Source organism: Rhincodon typus, chromosome 2 (genome assembly GCF_021869965.1).
Source record: "Rhincodon typus isolate 14 chromosome 2, sRhiTyp1.1, whole genome shotgun sequence".
NCBI lineage: Eukaryota > Metazoa > Chordata > Chondrichthyes > Orectolobiformes > Rhincodontidae > Rhincodon > Rhincodon typus.
In genome coordinates, this window is record NC_063333.1 from 107,341,323 (window position 1) to 107,362,179 (window position 20,857).

Here is a 20,857-nt window from a genome sequence, read left to right on the forward strand (position 1 = left end):
TGAGATTCAGCACAGTTCTGTTCTTTCCTTGTTCTTCATATAAAACCAGTAAAGTGGATCAAGATTAAGACCCTTGCAGCAAGTGATAGAGCCTTAAGATATAACTGTGTTTGTCCTATTTCATTTCCTGCTCCTGCAGTGTTGAGTACCCGATTTCCACTCTTCAGTTGCCTCATTGGCATGATAGAAACAAACTACCCACTTGTGTAACTTAGTTCCTTCATTCCATGGCATTTCACTAATCATAAAATCGGCTCTGGATCAAGACATTGGTTGAGATTATAGCCCTCAACAATAACAGTGTTGATTGTATAAATCAATTAACAGTTCATTAAATAAAGCAATCATTTGACTGTTTATTTTAGGTCTATTTATCTTTGTAAATAATGTGTATATATTTGTAAAATTTAAAGATTAAACACTGAATGAACCTATTTGTAAACAACGTTTTTACAATTTCATAATGTACACTGTGCAGAGGAAATGTTGTTCCGTAGTTATTTTCTGTTTTGCAATGATATTTTTGTGTTGAAGGCATCAAGTATTGAAAATAAACAAGATTGGATCAAGCATATACGAGAGGTTATACAAGAAAGGACCGTTCATCTGAAAGGTGCCCTGAAAGAAGCAATCCACTTACCCAAACCCACATCTCACAAACATAAAGGGAGAAGGTGAGTGTTAGCATATTGCTGCATCACACAGCAATATGGTATTTGATTGCATGTTGTGCTTGTGAACAAAGATAACTTCAATTCTTGCTGTACATTGAGTTACAAGAAAATCCTTTAGAAAAATAAGTAAGGGAGAAGCATGCAATCTTTCAGACATCCTTTAGCACCATTTAAACCTGCTTTCCTGTGCAAATGTTAGTTATATGCATATTGAACAATGAAAATCAAACCAAATTTACAACAAAAACAGAAATTGCAGGAGAAACTCATCAGGTCTGACAGCACCTGTGGAGAGAATGCAGAGTCAATGTTTCAGGTCCAGTGACCTTTCTTCAGAATATCTGTAGTTCTTTACTATTTGTCACGATTTACAACAGCCCACTTACTCTTCAGGACAGAGGACTCTATTTGCCACCTTTGTTTCTTTAACTTGTTTTGTGCATCTGCAATAGGTCTGATCTAGCTAACTGCATGGTTGAGGGAATAACAGAGGAAGTAGATTGCTGCAAATCTGATTAAAGTTTCAGAGTAGACAGCTCAATGACATATATATTTCATTTATCCCCCCACATTTGAAGATGTACAGTCTGTATGTGCTTGTGTAAAAGCTAAACTCGTGTAAACAACACTAATTCTTTAGGGATCAAAGCCCAGAAGTTTCAAAATCAAGATTTTATCCTGGAGATGACAATTGGATTTCATTGTAAATGTATAAATGATTTTTTCTTTATTGTTCATAGAATGTGGGCATCAGTAGGTGTGTTAGCACTTGTACTGTTCTTCAATTGCTGCAATCCATGTGGTGCAGATATATCCATAATGTTGGTGGGAAGTTCAAGGACTTTAACCTGGTAGCAGTGAAATAATGCAATATAGCGCCGAGTGAGGATGGTATGTGGTTTGGACTAGAACTTGTAGATGGTTCTGAACCTGGGTATCAGCTGCACTTATCCTTCTAAGGAGGTAGAGATCTCCGGTTTGGAAGATGCTTTTGAAGAAGCCTTGGTGAGTTGGTGGAATGCATCTAGTAGATGCTACTTGCTGCTGCCACTGTGCATCAGTGGTGAAGTAAATGGGTGGGTTGCCAGTCAACTAGGCTGATTTATCCTGAGTATTGTTGGAACTCCACCCATCCAAGCAAATGGGGAATATTCCATCACACTGACTTGTGCATTGCAGATAATGGACAAGTACTGGAGAGACAGGAAGTGAGTTTTGCACTGCACAGTTCCAAGCCTTTGGCCAGCTCTTGTATCCACAGTATTTATATGGTTGGTCCAGTTCATTTTTGATCACTGGTAGTCCGAAATTGTTAGTGGGGGCTTCAGTGATGGTCGTGACCTTGAAAATCGAGGGTGATAGTTAGATTCTTGCTTTTTGGATTTGTCACTTGTGTATTCCAAATGTTACTTGCCATTTAGACCAAGCTTGGATGTTATCAAGATCTTGCTCCAAATGGACTGCTTCATTATCTCAAGAGTCATGAACGGTGCTGAACCAGTCAACAACAAACACGCCCACTTCAGACCTTCTGATGACGGCAAGGTCATTTCCAGGGTTCCTTGATGCTATACTTTGCCAAATGATGTCAAGGCCAGTCACTGTCGTTTCATGTCTGGAGTTGTGCTCTTTTTCCATGTTTGAGCCAATGCTATAATGAAGTTGAGAGCTGAGTGGCCCTGCCAGAAGCCATACTGAGTGTTATTGATCTAGTTGCTTCTTTGAAAGCACCGCTTGACAGCACTGTCAGTAATCCTTTCCATCACTTTGCTGATCAAAAGAAGAGTGATCAGGCAACAATTGATTTATCCTGCTTTGTGGGATACAAAATCTACCTGGGGAGCTTTCCACATTGTCAAGTAGATATAAGTGTTGTAGCAATACTGGAACAGCTTAACTAGCGGCACAGCAAGCTCTGGAGCTCAGTCCTTCAGTGCTTTTGCTGCAATGTTGTCAGACCCTCAAAGACTTGACAGTATCAGGTTCCTTCAGCCACTTATTGAGATTATGTGGAGTGAGTCGAATTGGTTGAAGACTGACACCTGTGATGCTGGGGACTTTAGAAGGAGGCTGAGATGAATCATCCCACTATGCATTTCCATCTGAAGATTGTTGCAAAGGCTTCAGCCTTGTTTTTTGCAGTGATTTGCTGGGCTCCCCCAACCACTGAAGATGGGGAAATTTGCAGAACCTCTACTTTCTTTTACTTCTTTGATAATCCATCACTATTCACGACTGGTTTGGCAAAAGAGCAGAGCTTAGATCTGATCTTTTGTTGTGGAATTAGTTACCTTATCTATTGCTTACTCACAATGCTGTTTGGTTTGCAAGTAGTCCTGTGTTGTAGCTTCACCGGTTCACACCTCACTTTTACGTATGCCTCACGCTTTTCCTAGTATACCTTCACGGACTCTTAGTTGAACCAAGGTCAGTCTCCTAACTTGATGGTAATAGTGGAGAGTGGCTTATGCCAGGCCACGAGGATACAAATTGTGGTTGAATACAGTTATGCTGCCTGATTCCCAGTTTTGAATTGCAAGTCCGTCCTTGTTAGCACTGCACAACACCAAGGAGGATATTCTCAACAATATCTCAACAGTGACTGGAGTGGTCATCCCTACCAATATCATCATAGTCAGATGCAACTACAGCAGGAAATTAGTGAGGGTGAGTTCAAGATTTTCCCTCCGGTTGGTTCCTTCACAGAACAGGGCAGCACGGTGGCTCAGTGGTTGGCACTGCTGCCTCAGCACCAGGGGCCTGGGTTCGGTTCCACTCTCGGGTGATTGTCTGTGTGGAGTTTGCACATTCTCCCCGTGTCTGCATGGGTTTCCTCCGGGTGTTCCGGTTTCCTCCCCCTGTCCAAAGATGTGCAGGCTAGGTGGATTGGCCATGCTAAATTGCCCATAGTGTTCAGGGATGTATAGATTAGATGGGTTATAGGGAGATGTGTCTGGGTGGGATGCTGTAGACTTGTTGGGCTGAAGGGCCTGTTTCCACACTGGAGGGAGTCTAAGTCTAAGAACCCAGTTCAGCAGTATGTCCTTCAGGATTTGGTCATTTTAGTCAGTATCTTGGTGATGGACATTGAAGTCCATCATACAGCATACATTCTGCCCTCTTTCTCACTGAGTGTTTCATCCTAGGGTGATCCATTGAGTTTAACTCAGTTTTTAGACTTTGCACCAGTTTTGCTGCAACTAAGGGGCTTATTAGGCCCTTTCCGAGGACAGATCAGAGTCGTAGAGTCATATAGCACAGAAACAGGCTTTTTGGTCAGCTTATCCATGCCAATTAGGTTTCCTGAACTGAAATAGTCCCATTTTTTTGCATTTGGTTCATATCCCTCTAAACTTTTTCTATTCATGTACCCATCTAGATGCCTTTTAAATGTTGTAAGTGTACCTCCCTTTACCACTTCCTCTAGAGGTTCGTTCCATACATGTACCACCCTTTGTATGAAGAAGTTCCGTTTAAGACCCTTTTAAATCTTTCTCCTTTCACCTTAAACCTATGCCCTCTAGTTTTGGACTCGACCACCCTGGGAAAAAGACCTTGGTTATTCACCCTATCCATGCGTCTCATGATTTTATAAACTTCTGTCGGGTCATCCCTCGGCCTCCGACGCTCTATGGGAAAAAGCCTATTCAGTGTCTCCCTATAACTCAAACCCTCCATTCCTAGCAACATCCTTGTAAATCTTATCTGCACCCTGCTAAGTTTAATAACATCCCTCCTATAGAAGGGCGACGAGAATTGGAATGCAATATTCTAAAAGTGGCCTCACGAGTGTCCTGTACAGCTGCAACATGACATCCCAACTCCTATACTCACTGTTCTGACCAATGATGGCTCGTGTGCGAACCGCATTCTTTACTACCCTGTCTACCTGCGACTCCACTTTCAAGGAACTATGCACCTGCAGCACTGTCTCTTTGTTCAGCTACACTCCGTAGGGCCCTACCACTAACTATAATTTCTGCCCTGGTTTGCCTTACCAAAATGTAATTCGCATTTATCGAAATTAAACTCCCATCTCCTTGGCCGATTGGCCCATCTGATCAATTGAATGAACTGATTACCCTGTGTCATTGAACCAAATAATATGAGCTTAATACAGTGTTGTGCATGTCTCTGATTCTTGCATTCATATCCTGTTCCACTGAAAGACTGCTGACATAGTTTGAAAAGCAAAACTCTGGAAAATTAACCAAGCAGTTGATATGCTTTATGTAAAGCCTGTGATCATGACTTGAAAGCACTGATATACTAAATACCCAGCTAACCTGGAACTAGAACTTGTTTCTTTAGGAAGAATGACAATGTGTTGGCATTCAAGTTCACATTTTAGCAGTGAACAAATTATTTTCATTATAAACCAGTAAAGCATTTGTTAAAACTCTTCAGTTGTACTAACAATGTCCTGTGGAGGCCCAAGCCTGATGTTGGGTCCAACAAATAATATTGCTTCAGTTTCTTTTTAATCTTGTCGCAGCTGCAAGTTATATCTCTAAACTCAGCCTGCAACATTTGAGATGATAATGTTGATATTCATTTGCTGCTACTGTTTACTTATTGAAGATGCAATGGCCCAATGTTGATTATGCATGAATTCAATATCAAACTATCTTAATTAAATAGCATGGTTCTTTTCACCGTGTTTTCTCATTCCATAAAGTTGTTTTGCACTGCATACGTAGTGCCTATAGGACTGCAATGTCTGGGCTTGGCTTCTCATTGCACGTAAATGTGCTGCATGGTCTTTATGCACTGGTGGCTTTAACTGAGCTAAATTTGCACAGTCCAAATTGTCTTTTAAATGTTGTAATTGTACCCGCCTCTAATAGTACTTCTGTACTTCGTTCCACATACACATCATGCTCCGTGTGAAAAAGTTGCCCCTCAGGTCTCTCTTAAATCTTTCCCCGCTCACCTTACACCCATACCTTCTAGTCTGGACTCCCTTAGGCTCGGGAAGAGACCTTGGCTATTCACCTTATCTATGCCCCTCATGATTTTATAAAACTCTAAACCTCAGCATCCTAGGCTGTAGGGGAAAAAAGTCCCAGCCTTTCTAGCCTCTCCTTATAACTCAAATCTTCCAGTCTCAGAGACATCCTTCAAATCTTTTTTGCACTTTAGCAGGGCGACCAGAATTGTACTCAGTACTCCAAATGTGACCTTAACAATGTCTTGTGCAGCTGTAACATGATGTCCAACTCCTGCACTGCAAGCATGAAAATGCGTTGTTCACCACACTGTCCATGTGTGATGCCGCTTACAAGGAACTATGAACCCACATCCCTAAGTTTTTCTGTTCGATAACATTCCCCAGGGCCCTACCATTAACTGTATAAGACCTGCCCTGGTTTATCTTACTAAAATGCAACATCTCGTAGTCATCTGAATTAAACTCCATCTGCCATTCCACTGCTGTGGGTCTGCAGTCAGATGTAGGCCAGACTGGGTGTAGAGCTGACAGATTTCCTTCCCCAAGGATCATCAGCGAACCAAGTAGGTTTTCATAACAGTGTTTACACAGTCACAATTCAACAAGTTTTTAATTCCAGAGTTTTATTCAATTTAAATTTCATCATCTGCCATGTTAGGATTTGAACCGATGTCTCCATTATATTAGTCTGTGCCTCTGGATTTCTAATCCAATGCCACAAGGCTACTTGACAAAAATGAACACCAGTAAGTAAATGCTTAAAACATTTCTGTGCTTATGGTTAGTTTTTATTTTTCAGAATTGTTAAAGTGATCAGGTTATGCATTAATTATTAATATCCGTTCTTTAGTGTTCTTTGTTTTTAGTTCACTTCCATTGTGACATTTTTTGGATTTCACATGGAGCCCAGATCAAGCACCCTGTATTCCCTCAATGTTGAGCTTTCTGTGTTTTGTGCACAGACACCCCTGAAATCCCTTTATGTTGTAGCTTCCTGAAACTTTTCTCCATTTACTTAACCAATCAATATGTCTCTGTTGACTGTTTTTACCCCTCTCAGAACTTGCTTTTCCACCTATTTTTATGTCATCTGCACATTTGGCAACAGTACATGTGCTTTCTTGCTCCAAGTCATTTATACGTTGTAAACATGTGCAGTTCCAGCACTGATCCCTCTGGAACCCCACTGGTTACAGGTCACCAACCTGAAAAAGAACCCTTTATCCCCCACTTGCTGTCTCCAGCCCATCAGCCAGTTCTCTATCTGTGCCAATATACGTGGGCCCTTGTGACTTACCTTTTTAATGAGGTACTTTGTCAAATGCATTCTGGAAGTCCAAATACAACACATCTATTGTGATGGTGATGGTATTTAATTCTTCTCCTATATTCTTTCATAACAATGGGGTGTTTGATATATCTTCCACCGTAAAGACTGATGCAAAATATCTCTGCCATTTCCTTACTCCCCAATACCGTCTCTCTAGATTTACTTCCTAAGGGACATGTGTTCACTTTAACCTCTCTCTTCCTTTTTTAGAAATTGAAAAAAGACTTCATTGCTAGTTTTTATATTCATCGCTTGTTTGCCTTTGTAGTTTAATTTCTCCTTTGCTGGATTCTGAATTTATTCCTATCTTTGGGGCTATCACTGACTTTTGCCACCTTAAATGCATTTTCTTTCAACTAGCTGTGGTTGGTTTACCCCCTCTGAGAATCTTCCCTCCTTATTTTTGATGAGAATCTTGAATTACCTCTTGAAGTGTCTGGTACTGCTTTCTTGCTGTCATACCTAATAATCTAACCATGCAATTTACTTTAGTAAACCCAATCCTCATTTCTTTGTAGTACCCTTTACTTAAGTTAAACACCATTGTTTCTGGCCGAAGTTTCTCACTCTTTGAACTGAACATTAAATTCATCATGTTTTGATCAGTACTTCCTAGGGGATTTTTTTGACCTATTTTTCTAGTCAACGTCTTCAGAGATGTTATTACACACTTCTGGAGCAGGTGGGACTTGAACCAGTCCAGGGTTAGGGGAACCACACTGTGGTACAAGGGAGCCCACTAGGTATCTTTTAGTTTTTTGCATTAACCTATTTTTCTAATCAACCTATTCAGAGATGTTTTTTGATCTGATTTATTATTGTCACATGTACTGAGATAGAGGGAAGAATATTGTTTTGCTTGATGTCCAGACAAATCGCAGCTTACATATGTATACCAGGGTAATAGAACAGAATGTAGAATGTAGTGTTACAGATACGGAGAAGGTGCAGAGAAAAATCAGCTCTAATATATGAGAAGTCCATTCATAAGTTTGATAACAGCAGGGAAGAAGCCATTCTTGAATCTTTTGGTATGTGTTTTCAAACTTTTGTACCTTCTATCCAATGGAAGAGAGTGCAACCGAGGTTGGAGAGCTCTTTGATTCTGTTGGCTGCTTTCCCAAGGCAGTGTCGGAAAATGTAGATGGAGTCAATGGAAGGAAGGCTGGTTTTCATGGACTGGGCTACATTCACAAGTCTGTAATTTTTTGCTGCCTTGGGCAGAGCAGTTGCCATACCAAACTGTGATGCATCTGGATAGGGTGCTTTCTATGGTGTGTATATAAAGATTCATAAAAGTCATTGTGGACATGCCAAATTTCCTTAGCCTTCTGAGGAAGTAGAGGCGTTGTTTTGCTTTCTTGACCATAGCGTCAACATGGACCAACCAGGACAGGTTGGTGATTTTGACTCCTAGGAACTTGAAATTCTCGACCGTCTTCACCTCAGCACCTTGATACAAGCAGGAGTATGTTCTCCACTCCACTTCTTGAAGTCAGTGACCAGCTATTTTGTTTTGCTGATATTCAAGGAGAGATTGTTGTCTTTACACCATGCCAGTTAGCCCTCTATCTCTTCCCTGTATGCTGTCTTGTTGTTTGAGATCTAGCTCACCATGGTGGTATAATCAGCAAATCTATTACACACCTCTGGAGCAAGTAGGACTTGAACCCAGGTCTGTTGATCCAGAAGTAGGGATGCTACCAGTGCACCGCAAGAGGGCCCATTTTACTCTGAGGTCATTTATTAAACCTGTCTTATTACTCATTACCAGATCCAAGATCGCCTGCTCCCTGCTTGGCTCCTTGACATATTGCTGTAGGATTATCTCTACCCCTAATGCACTCTATACATTCTTTATCATAGTTACTCTTTCCAATTTAATTAATCCAGTAAACATAAATGTTAAAGTCATCCATGATTATTGCACTGTTATTTTTCCCTGCTACTATTTGTTGATTTACAGCCTTTCCTACAGAGTGGCTATTGTTTGGGAATCTATACGCTGCTCCTACCAATTCTTCTTTCCCTTACTACTTTTTATCTCCACCCAAATAGACTCTACATCATCCAAGCTTAGGTAGTCTCTGGCAACTGTCTGCATTTCAGCTTTTATTAATACTACATTTCCACCCCGTTCTATATCTCCAAAAGGTGAAAAATCCTTGAATGTTAAGTTCCCAGTTTTGTTTGCATAATGGCTATAAGATGATCGACGTTTACCTTGATTTGCACTATCAGTTCACCTACTTGTTCCAAATACTTCCAAGTATTCAGATACAAAGCATTTAAATTTGATCTATTATCAAAATTTTCTAACCCTGCATGTTTCCTTGGTACAATATGACATATTGTATATTCTGCCCCTCCCTTTGTTTTCCATGCTAACCCCATCACTAACCTGTAATCCCACCTTCTCCTTTATCTTTGATTTTATAGTTTTCCATGCAACTAAACCCACCAACCTCTAATATCTAGTTTAAAGCCCTGTCTACAGCCCTAGTTTTTGCAATGCACCAGGACTCTAGACCCAGTGCGATTCAGGTGGAGCCCATCTCATCGGAACAGCTCCCTCCTTCCCCAGTACTGGTGCCAACGTCCTATGGGGCGGCATGGTGGGTCAGTGTTTAGCGCTGCTGCCTCACAGGGCCAGGGACCTGTGTTCAATTCCACCCTCAGGTGACTGTGTGGAGTTGGCACATTCTCCCCGTGTCTGCATGGGTTTCCTTCAGATGCTCCGGTTTCCACTCTCAGTCCAAAGATGCGCAGGTTAGATGGATTGGCCATGCTAAATTGCCCGTGGTGTCCAGAGATTAGGTGGATTAGACATGGGAAATGCAGGGTTACAGGGAAAGGGTAGGGGGATGGGTCTGGGTGGGATGCTCTTCAGAAGGGTGGAGCGGACTTGTTGGGCCGAATGGCCTGTTTCCACACTGTAGGGATTCTGAGTTCCATGAATTCGAATCCATTTCTTAATGCCAATCTTGGAGCCACATGTTTACCTCTTTAATCTTTTTGACGCGGTGCTAATTAGCTTGTAGCACAGGTAGTAATCTAGAAATGATTAACTTTTTGGTTCTTTTTTTTATTTGGCGCCGAGCTGCTCATATTCCCTCAGCAGACCCTCTTTGCTCTTTCCATGTATATTGTTAGTACCTATGTGGATCACATCAGCTAGATCTTGCCCATCCCACACCAAGTTCCACTACAGTGCAGATAAGATATGCTGAACCTTGGCACTAGGCAGGCAATACAGCCTTCGGAACTCTTGACCCTGCCCGTGGAGAACATTGTTTATTCCCCTGACTGTACCATCCCCAATCACATCAACATTTCTGTTTTTGTCCCTCCTCTTGAATGGCTCCCTGTAACATGGTGCTGTGGTCAGTTTGCTCATTCTCCTTCCAGTCCTGGTTCTTGGCCATGTAGCGAGAAAGAATCTCAAACCTGTTAGACAAGCTCAGGGGCTTCCTGGATTCTCTGCCTGCCTCACTAGTAATCACACCCTGTTGTCTCTGACAACTGGCTGAATTTGGGATAATTAATCTAAGCAGTGTGACTGCCTCCTGAAACACAGCAGCCAGGTCGGTCTCCTATTCCCTGATGTGTCACAGCATTCAAAGCTTAGACTCCAGCTCATCAGTTGTGAGCTAGAGTTTGTCAAACTCCAATACTTGCAACAGATGTGGTTACCAGGAGCCACAGTACGGTCCACCAGCTCCCACACTGTGCAGGTACAACACATTGGCTAACCCTGCATCTCTATTTTATTTACTTAGTTCCTAATTTTTAAAAAAATTTCACACTGGTCTTTTACTTTTTAATGTATAAAATATTTCTCTTATTTACCTTTAATGTGTTAGTAACTTATCAAATTAGCAGCTTTTACCAACTAATGAATTTAAAGTTTTCCTGCGATGTCACTCTTTGTTTTGTGCAGGGCCCAGATCCTGGATTTCAGTTTATTCTGTCAGAAAGACCACAGACTAAGAACCAAAATAGCAAACAAAAAACACCTCTTCCCCTCTGCATCGAATTCCCACACTACTACAAAATCCCACAAATATTTTGAAAACAATAAATGCTGGAAAGCACAGTGGATCAGGCCGCATCCATGGAGAGACAGCAAGCTAATGTTTCGAGTCTAGATGACTGTTCATCGAAGCTCTGATGAAGAGTCATCTAGACTCGAAACGTTAGCTTGCTCTCTCTCCACGGATGCTGCCTGACCGGCAGTGATTTCCACCATTTTTTGTTTTCAGTACAGATTCCAGCATCCGCTGTAATTTGCTCCCACAAATATACACTCACTCGAGTTGTGCCTCAATCCGAATGTGATGTTCCTGGTCATGGAAAACTTATTCATCATGTGCTTTCAACAGATTCTCTCTAAATTAGAGGTGAGATAAGCTAAGATGACTCACACCAGTTTAACTTTTTCACAGTTTCACTGGCTACTAGGCTCTATTTAGGCTTTAGGTTATTGACTGATAACAGTCCCTCTGTCAGCTGAGTCAACTACCTTATCAACCTTTTAATTAGACTAAACTAGTCTATACTAGACTACTAAACTTTTATATCATTGTAGAAAGCTAAAAAGGTACCCTGCTACTGTTTTATGCCGGAAGAATTGATATGGCTCGAGCGCTGTTTGCATTTTTTATTAACTCGAGATGTTGGAGTCTAGCTGGTAGATGGCAGCATTTATTTGCATCCTTTATTGCGCTGAGGAGATGATGCTGAGCCACCTTCTCGTGCTGCTCTCATCCATTGTGTTGCGAGCAAGTTCCAGACTTTTGACTCATCAACAATGAAGGACCAATATCTTTGTTCCAAATAAGGCAGGTTTCTGACTTGGTGGGAATTTGGAAATGGTGGTGTTCCCACGTATCTGCTGCTCTTGTTCTTTTTGGTGATAATTGAGAGTTTGGAAGGTGATGTTGAAGGAGCCTTGGTGAATTTCAGAAGTGAATCTTTATAAATGACATATAATGCTGACCTGCCACACAATGAATGGAGGTAGTGACTCTGAGGAGGTGAATGCAGAGCTGATCAAATTGGTTACTTTGTCATGGATGTTGTTGAAATTGCACTCATCCTGGTAAAAGGAGAGTGTTCCCCTTTAACGATTCCAATTTATTGGAGTACTTCATCTTGTTTCCAGTTCTGCACATTTAACACCATAAAATAATTTCGCATCAATATTGGAATATTGCAACAGGTCATTCAACCCAGCAAATATGTATTGTTGTTTATTATTCACATGAGCAGCAGTTCTAATCCCATATGGCAACCATGTCTCTACATTTCTGTATTCTCCTCTTATATAACTCCTTATTCATTTGTTCTTAATATTTGAGTTGATACCTGTTTCAATTACATAATCTAGTGAATACTTTGGTATCAATTTTCTGTGTTAAAATGTTTGTTACTCCCTGTCCTAGACCTCTTGGATTTAATTTCTTATTCTGCACCCGTCAACTTTGTGAAAACTGTCGGTTTCTCTGCAGAAATATTTGTTTTCACTTTTTTCAAGAGTGGTGTAGCACTAAAGCAAGTGTATGAAAGTTATGTATTTATGTGCTGTGTGAGTGATGTTTAATTATTAAGACCTCCGATATAAAGAAAAGGTCATTGTTTAATAAAAAATGTATTTAGGTTTTTTTCACTTTTGGCAGTTGTCGCAATATACTAATCAACAACAAATTATGTTTAATTGACGTCTTTAATACTGTGAAAGTTATGGTGTAGTGGCAGTGTTGCTGGACTAGTAATCCTGAACCACAGGCTGATTGATGCTCTGGGGGCAGATGGTGAAATTTGAATTCAACAAAAATCTGGATGTAAAGCTAACCTGATGGTGTAAAACTCAATCTTGTTCTTCAAGGAAGGAAATCTGTCAGTCTTACCCAATCAGGCCTACATGTGACTTCAGGCTGACAGCAATGGGGTTGACTCCTAATTGCCCTCTGAACAATTAGGAATGGGCAATAAATGTGGCCCAGCCAGTGACCTTCACATCCCATGAATGATTAAAAATAGGTGTTCCAATAAACTTAAGCAGATTAAATAAAAAGGAATATACACCATACAATTATGTAATTGAGGGTACACACGTAGATAAGAATGAAGAGGAAGTTGAACATAGAACATTACAGCGCAGTACAGGCCCTTCGGCCCTCGATGTTGCGCCGACCTGTGAAACCAATTTGAAGCCCATCTAACCTAAACTATTCCATTATCATCCATATGTTTATCCAATGATCATTTAAATGCCCTTAAAGTTGGCGAGTCTACTATTTTTGCAGGCAGGGCATTCCACGCCCTTACTACTCTCTGAGTAAAGAACCTACCTCTGACATCTGTCCTGTATCTATCACCCCTCAATTTAAAGCTATGTCCCCTCGTGCTAGCCATCACCATCCGAGGAAAAAGGCTCCCACTGTCCACCCTATCTAATCCTCTGATCATCTTGTATATATCAGGATATATCAATGTAGAATTCTAGAGGTGACTACGCAGGGACATGAAGAGAACCCACTTCTGGAGATATTATGGTGGAAGAGATGCGATTGGAAATGTGCAGCATTTTCATGCACTCAAGGGATCTCCAACATTGCATTCAACTCATTGCGTCAGATTTTCTGAAGAGTAGCAATCTCATACAGATTGTTGCTGCAGCCCTTCTTTCTTACAAGAAGAGAGAGTTCCATATATCTGACAGGAGATTCTGATCAGGGCTCTTTCAGAATATGGAGCCATACATCCATTCTGACAGTTTTCTTGTAGTGCAGAACAGTCAGGGGGAGGCACATGCTGTTTTTTTCCACTGTAATCAGCTGCCCTATTCTGATATCCAAGCATCCAGAATCACAGGTGGCCACTTTGATAGCTGCTCTCAAACGGTAAGTACATAAGGTGGTTGTGAGGTCAGGAGGTCATTACAGATGGATAAGGGGGCTGAAAAGCAGGGTGCCAGCTAGGTTGGGATAGCATGCCAGCAGAGTATGTTGTTAAGTGTACAGGGTATCGGGATGCAAGGTGGGAGAATTCAGGGAGTGGAGTTGGGTCTGAAACAGGAGAAAGGAGTTGGCTCCTTCGGGGTGAAAGGGAGTCTAATCTGGAGATGATGAATGGGAGGGTGAAGTGTGGAAGTGTTGGGTCCATAGCAGATGAGAAGAGGGTGATTGGGTCCATACCAGGGAAAGTGGATTGGTTCGAACAGCTGAAGTGAGGTTGGCTCCATAGGGTGAAGGGTGTCAGGTTAGGAGCAAGCAAAATGAGGTTAGCTTCCAGGGAGCAAAGTGGGGTTGGGTCCGGAGCAGGGTAAGGGCTGAGCGGGTGGTGAGGGCAGAAAAGGTTGGGGGGGATGGTAAAGGGAGCATTGAGTTAGCAACGGGGAAAGGGAGTTGGCTTTCAAGAGTGAAGGAAGATCAAGTCCAGAATGGTTGAGAAGGGTATGGTTCGGTCCAGAATGGGTGAAAGTGGTGGTCAGGTCCACAGCAGGTGAATGTGGGGTCAGGTCCGATGGTGAGGAGGAAGGACCGTGTCTGGCAGGGGGGAGGCAAAGGTGTTGTGTCCTAGGTTGAGAAAAAGGAATGTCAGCCAGGATGTAGGGGTGTAAGTGATCTGGTGGAGATGTAGTTGAGCTGTGTGTGAGGTTACGAGAAAGTCAGTAGGAATTTGATAATATATTTAATGGTCTAACTTCTTCTGTGTAACTATTTACTTAGTTTCATTGGAACGCTCTGAATTATCCAATTTAAATGGATACTTTTGGAGGGTTCCAGGCAAGGGGGGAAATCACCCACTGAAATCTTCAGTTTTCTCCGTATTTCTTTCAGTGTGTGCTACGATGGAAATTCCACATGGTCCCCGTACACAACTCTCATCTATGATGAAATAGTGACTATCTGGTCGTTAGAAAATGTAGACCATTGTTTCTAGAACATAATTTGTAATGATCTGCAGAGAAACAAATATCTTTGATGAAAGTAAATTCAAAATTCAAGCTAATAGATGAAAGGATTAACGACAAGATTTTCACGTGTTTACAATTGAACTGTAGCAAGCAAACAATAACATTGACTAAACCTTATTTCTTGGGCAACTTGAACCTGAACTTCTCTTTTAACTTTTATCATAACCGATCAACACACTTCACAGGTACACTGACCTCCCCCAAAATGGTAATTTGACATTCTTGATCCCAGTGATTCTTAGTCCCCAGGGTTTACTTCTGTCTCTTTCAACCCAGAACTACCTTTTGCAGTGCAGATCTCTTTTTGTTTCAGACTTTTTCCCTCTAAATAAATCTTCCACATCAGTTTCAAATCCTCACAAATGTGTTCTTTTCAGCCTTAGTGTGAGCCCCCACATGCATTCCTGAGTGGTGATCCAAGAGATTTTTGACCTAAAGCAACTTAATCCTTCCTGGCTCCTGGCAGACTGCTTGTGTCTGTTTTTTCAGGAAATCTTTTAAACAAAACCTCCTTCCTCAAAGCCAGTCTGCATGGCAATATAAATCTCATGGGCCTGGTATCCATGTAGAAATATAGATTGGTTATCCTTAAGACCCCATTCTCTTTTGTCTTAGAAGTAAATTGACATTTTAAAGCATTACTATGAATAACCTGACATTCTCAACACCTTAATTTGATTTGATTTGATTTATTGTGGTTACTTGTACCTAAGCACAGTGAAAAGCTTTGTGAGCAGTACAGGCAGATCATAGTAAGCAAGGACATACAGATCATAGGGTGCTTAGACATATACACCACAGAAAGCGTATTATCCGGGTGCACAATGACCTGGTACGGCAACTGCTCTGCCCAGGAGTGTAAGAAACTACAGATGGTTGTGTGCACAGCCCAGACCATCACATAAGCCAAACTTCCAACTGTGGACTCCATTTACATTCTCGTTGCCACGGAAAGGCTATCAACATCATCAAAGACCTCTTTCACCCCAGTAAAGCTCTCCTACAACCTCTCCGTCAGGCAGAAGATACAGAAGCTTGAACACACGCCCCAACAGGTTCAAGAACAGCTTCTTCTCTGCTGCTATTTGACTGATGAATGAACTCTCTAACTTCAAATAATGTCGATCTTGTTAATGTTGTCCTTGCTTCGCACACCTCCTGTGCAGTGTAACCTGTATGCCTCACTCTGTCTAAGCTCCCTATGATGCATATGTCCTTGCTTACTATGATCTGTGTGACCACAAGTTCAAGAACCAAAGAAAGTGTATCAGTAGCAAGAGGTAACCAGGTGTAGAGCTGGATGAACACAGCAGGCCAAGCAGCATCAGAGGACCAGGAAAGCTGACGTTTCGGGTCTAGACCCTTCTTCATAAATATTACGAACGTGTTTCTATTGAGGTGGGATCTGCCTTTTTGAAGTTTATTTCCATCGGTCCAGGATGGAGGGATTATTTTACGAGGAAAGTTTGGACCTGTTGAGCTTTCTTACACTGGAGATGTAAAGATCTAAGTAACTTTGAGTAAACATTATTTTTTGGGCAACTTGAACCTGAACTTTTAACTTTTATCATAACCGATCAACACACTTCACAGGTACACTGACCCTTAAATGGTAATTTGACATTCTTGATCCCAGTGATTCTTAGTCCCCAGGGTTTACTTCTGTCTCTTTTAACCAAGAACTACCTTTCGCAGTGCGGATCTCTTTTTGTTTCAGACATTCTCCCTCTAAATGAATCTTCCACACCAGTTTCAAATTCTCGCAAATGTGTTCTTTTCAGCCTTAGTGTGAGCCCCCACATACATTCCTGAGTGGTGATCCAAGAGATTTTTGACCTCTAACAACTTAATCCTTCCTGGCCGACTGAAGTGTGTTGATCGGTTATCATAAAAGTTAAAAGAGGCAATTTCAGGTTCAAGTTGCCCAAGAAGTAATGTTTAGTCAAAGTTACTTAGACCTTTACATGTCCAATTCTGGATCTTGAGCAGACTTGACCGAGTGCATGCCGAAAGCATGTCTCTCCTTCTGACGAAGCTGAAGAGAATTTTTTTCTGTGAGTGTTGTGAATCTTAGCCATTCTCTTTCCCCAGCGATTGCTGAAGGCAAGGTCTTTACATATTTTAAGGCAGAGTCAGATAGATTCTTGATTTTAAAAAGGAGTTGATGATGATCAAGGATAGGGTGAGAATGTAGACTTGTGGCCACAATCAGATCTGCAGTAATCCTCTTGAATGGTAGAGTAGGCTGACTGGCTAACTCCTCCTCCTAAGTCTTATGTTCGTATATTCAGAAGTAAATTTGTGACAGCAACAAGGAATTATTGTAGTGAGAAATATGTAATAATTAAGGACCACAGTCTTTGTTAATGTTCATCTGAAGTACGAAAGATGATGAGACATTTTATTTTATTTCAGGGATGGAGAAGAACTAGACAGTCAGGGAGATGCAAGCAGTCAACCCGACACAATCTCCATTGCGTCACGGACATCACAAAACACTCTGGACAGTGACAAGGTAGGTGATATTTTGTAGTTTCCAACCAACCAACACTAAGCATTGACAGGTAGATTTCAGTGCAATGAATTGGCTCCAGAAATAGTACTCTCTACAATTAAAAATGCAGTGATTAACCAATGAGTAGGATTTCTTAACTTATCACATAGATAAACTTGTAACCAGAAACTGAAATGTTACTCGATGTTTATTTTGCTACAAAGATGTCACTACAAACATTGAACATTTAACGTGAATGTGCCATTGATGTGCTGCAACATATAATCTACTTAAAAGTTGTAATTCATGATTATTGTGTGGGTGTTGAAAAGGTGTATGTAAAAAACAAAATGCTGGGTTACACTCTTTTACCTTCAGTGTTGTTCACAGAGAAAAATATTACTTGTAGGAAATGTAGGTTGGATATAGAATAATATTTTTGGCCTATAACAGGAAGTAAGGATGTTTAAATGGTTGAAAGCCTGATCTCTGATTTCAATGTGGCATTTTATTTCCATAAGCCCTCTTGTGGCTCTCAATTTCGCAATGTTTCAGTTGAAAGTGACTGAAGCTTTAGAAGTACTTCAGAAAACATCTGGAAGGTGGTCAACAAGAATGCTGTTGGATATAGTGTTGAGACCGATGAAAAGGGAAGTACCAAGTTTGTTCTTTATTTGTATTGCGTTAAATTGGGTGATGATTGAAACATCATAATTGGTTAAAGAAAACAGTAGCAAATTATGGGATAGTAGGAACTGCAGATGCTGGAGAATCTGAGATAACAAGGTGTAGAGCTGGATGAACACAGCAGGCCAAGCAGCATCAGAGGAGCAGGAAGGCTGACGTTTTGGGCATAGACCCTTCTTCAGAAAATGAATGACGCTTCTGAAGAAGGGTCTAGGCCCAAAACGTCAGCCTTCCTGCTCCTCTGATGCTGCTTGGCCTGCTGTGTTCATCCAGCTCTACACCTTGTTATCTCAGTAGCAAATTAAGGTTCTGGTTACCAATCTTTTGAAGTGAACAGGAGAAGGCATATATCTGGACACTGGGTAAGGCAAAATGCAGATCTGGTGTAATTCTTCTGTAGTCAGAAGAGCTCCTCAGCATCCTGAAGGTCTTCTCTTAACAAAACTCCTATCATGGCAAAATTTTCAAAGCTAAACTTTGCATTAGTGATCTTCCAGGGAAGTAAATTTGTGTGCAGTAAACAGAAGCACCACCAAATCCCTTTTCAAAACTGAATGATCTTAAAATGTAGAAGCAGAAGTAAGCCATTTCGCCCATCAAAATCTGTTCCCCATTCAGTGAGATCGTAGCCGATCTGATCATCCTAGACTCCATTTTCCTGCTTTTTTCTCATGACCTTTGACTGCATTGCTGATTACAAATGTCTCAATTTCAGTCTTTAATACACTTAACAACCCAATATCTACAGCTCTCAGTGGTAAAGAACTCCATAGATTATTACCTTCTTGAGAGAAGAAATTCCTGTACGACCTCCTTTACTCTGAGGACAACAGCCCCAGCTTGTCTAATCTGTCCTGGTAACCGAAGTCCCTCATCATAGAAACCATTCTGGTCGTTTTTTTTTCGGCATCCTCTACAATACCTTCACATCATTCCTAAAATGTCGTGTCCAGAACTGGACAAAGTGTTCATGGGATAGCATGGTCATTTGAGTGGGTGCTTCTGCTCCTTTGCAAGTCGTCCCAGTCTTGGGAAGTGGTCATATGCTCAAGATTATGAGCCAAGCCCAACAGAACCAGAGAATGTTCCATGAGAATGGCAGAAATCCTAAAATCTCAGGGGACATTAGCTGACCTCCGGTCGAAGATCATTTGGCATGAGGACTTGTGTTTCGTTTAAGCACACGTGGAGCATAACGAGTAATTACTCTTCTTTCTGTCATCCTATTGTTCAATGAAATTGAAAATTGCATGCGATTATGAGGAAGTGAAGAGGAAAATGCAGAACTGCAAGGCTTCAAGAAATGAGCAGTGGACCAATTTCGTGCTGAAGCAGTGTTGGATAAAAGTTCACTCTAAACCCCTTGTTTTTTTATACTGTTTGCTTCAATTTATAAAGCTCAGAAACCCATGTGCCTTACGAACCACTTTCTCAGCCTTTGCATGCACCTTCAACAATTTGTGTACTTATAAACACAGATCCCTCTGCACCTGCAATCACTTCAAAATTCTATCCTTTATTTTATATTACCACTCCTCACCGTTCCACATAAATGCATCAGTTCACACTTATTTGCATTAAATTTCATCTGCCTTGTGTCTATCCATTCCAGCAGCCTATTTGTATCCTCTTAAAGCCAATCTCAGTCTTCCACAGAAGACACAGAGCAGTGATACTAATATTGATCCCTGGGAAACCCACTATGTATCTTTCTTTTCTGAGAAACAACTATTCACCACTGCTAAATAAAAACCAAAAGAACTGCGGATGCTGTAAGTCAGGAGCAAAAACAAAGTTGCTGGAAAAGCTCAGCAGGTCTGGCAGCAAGCGATGTTGGACTTTTTACCCTGGGATTCATTGAAACAAGAATAAGGAAGCCTTGCTACAAATTTTGCAGGATTTTGGTGAGACTGTATATGAAGTAATTTGTGCAGTTTGTGTCTCCGTATGGGAAATATATACTTACTTTGGAGGCAGGACTGCAGAGGTTCAGTAGACTGGTTCCTGGGAGGAGAGATATGTCTTATAATACAAAGCTGAGTAAATTGGGCCTGTGCTTATACTCTGGGTTTTAGAAGAATGGGAGATGATCCAGTTGAAAACATAAGATTCTGAAGGAACTTGACAGGATAGATAAAGAAGCCGTTCCGCAGGCTGAGAATCTGGATGGGACGGTATAAACAGAGGAAAAGGTCTAATAATTTAGGACTCGGATGAGGAGAAGCATCTTTCAAAGAGTTGTGAATCTTTGGAACTTTCTACTCCACAAGAATGTGGATGATCCATTGTTAAGTATTGGCCTCACGGAATCGAGGAAAATGGGAAATGAATAGGAAGGTGGAGTTGAGGCAGTAAATCAGCAGTGATCATTTTGAGTCATGAAGCAGGCTTAAGGGATCACAGCATCTCTTCCAGTTAGTATTTCTTGTGATTTTATGTTCATTCTCAAACATCCTCCCAATGACTTCTTCTCTGGAAATCTCACACATCATAGAGTCATACTGCATGGAAATGGACTGTTCAGTCCAACCAGTCCACTCCGAACATATTCCCAAACTAAACTAGTCCCATCTGCCTGCCCCTGGCCCATATCCCTACAAACCTTGAATCAGAGATAGTAGGAACTGCAGATGCTGGAGAATCCGAGACAACAAGGTGCAGGGCTGGATGAACACAGCAGGCCAAGCAGCATCATAGGAGCAGAGAGGCTGACGTTTCGGGCCTCGACCCTTCATCAGAA

The 20,857-nt window shown here is 41.3% G+C and overlaps 1 protein-coding gene across 1 annotated transcript in view; it reads left to right on the forward strand.

The window, feature by feature from the left end:
• The window catches only part of LOC109913618 (triple functional domain protein-like), a 263,061-nt gene that overhangs the window by 61,096 nt on the left and 181,108 nt on the right, over positions 1-20,857 (forward strand). The window contains exons 17-18 of the mRNA XM_048608714.1: positions 535-674; positions 17,352-17,451. Of these exons, the coding sequence (XP_048464671.1) occupies positions 535-674; positions 17,352-17,451 (240 nt within the window). The remainder of the gene's footprint in view (positions 1-534; positions 675-17,351; positions 17,452-20,857) is intronic.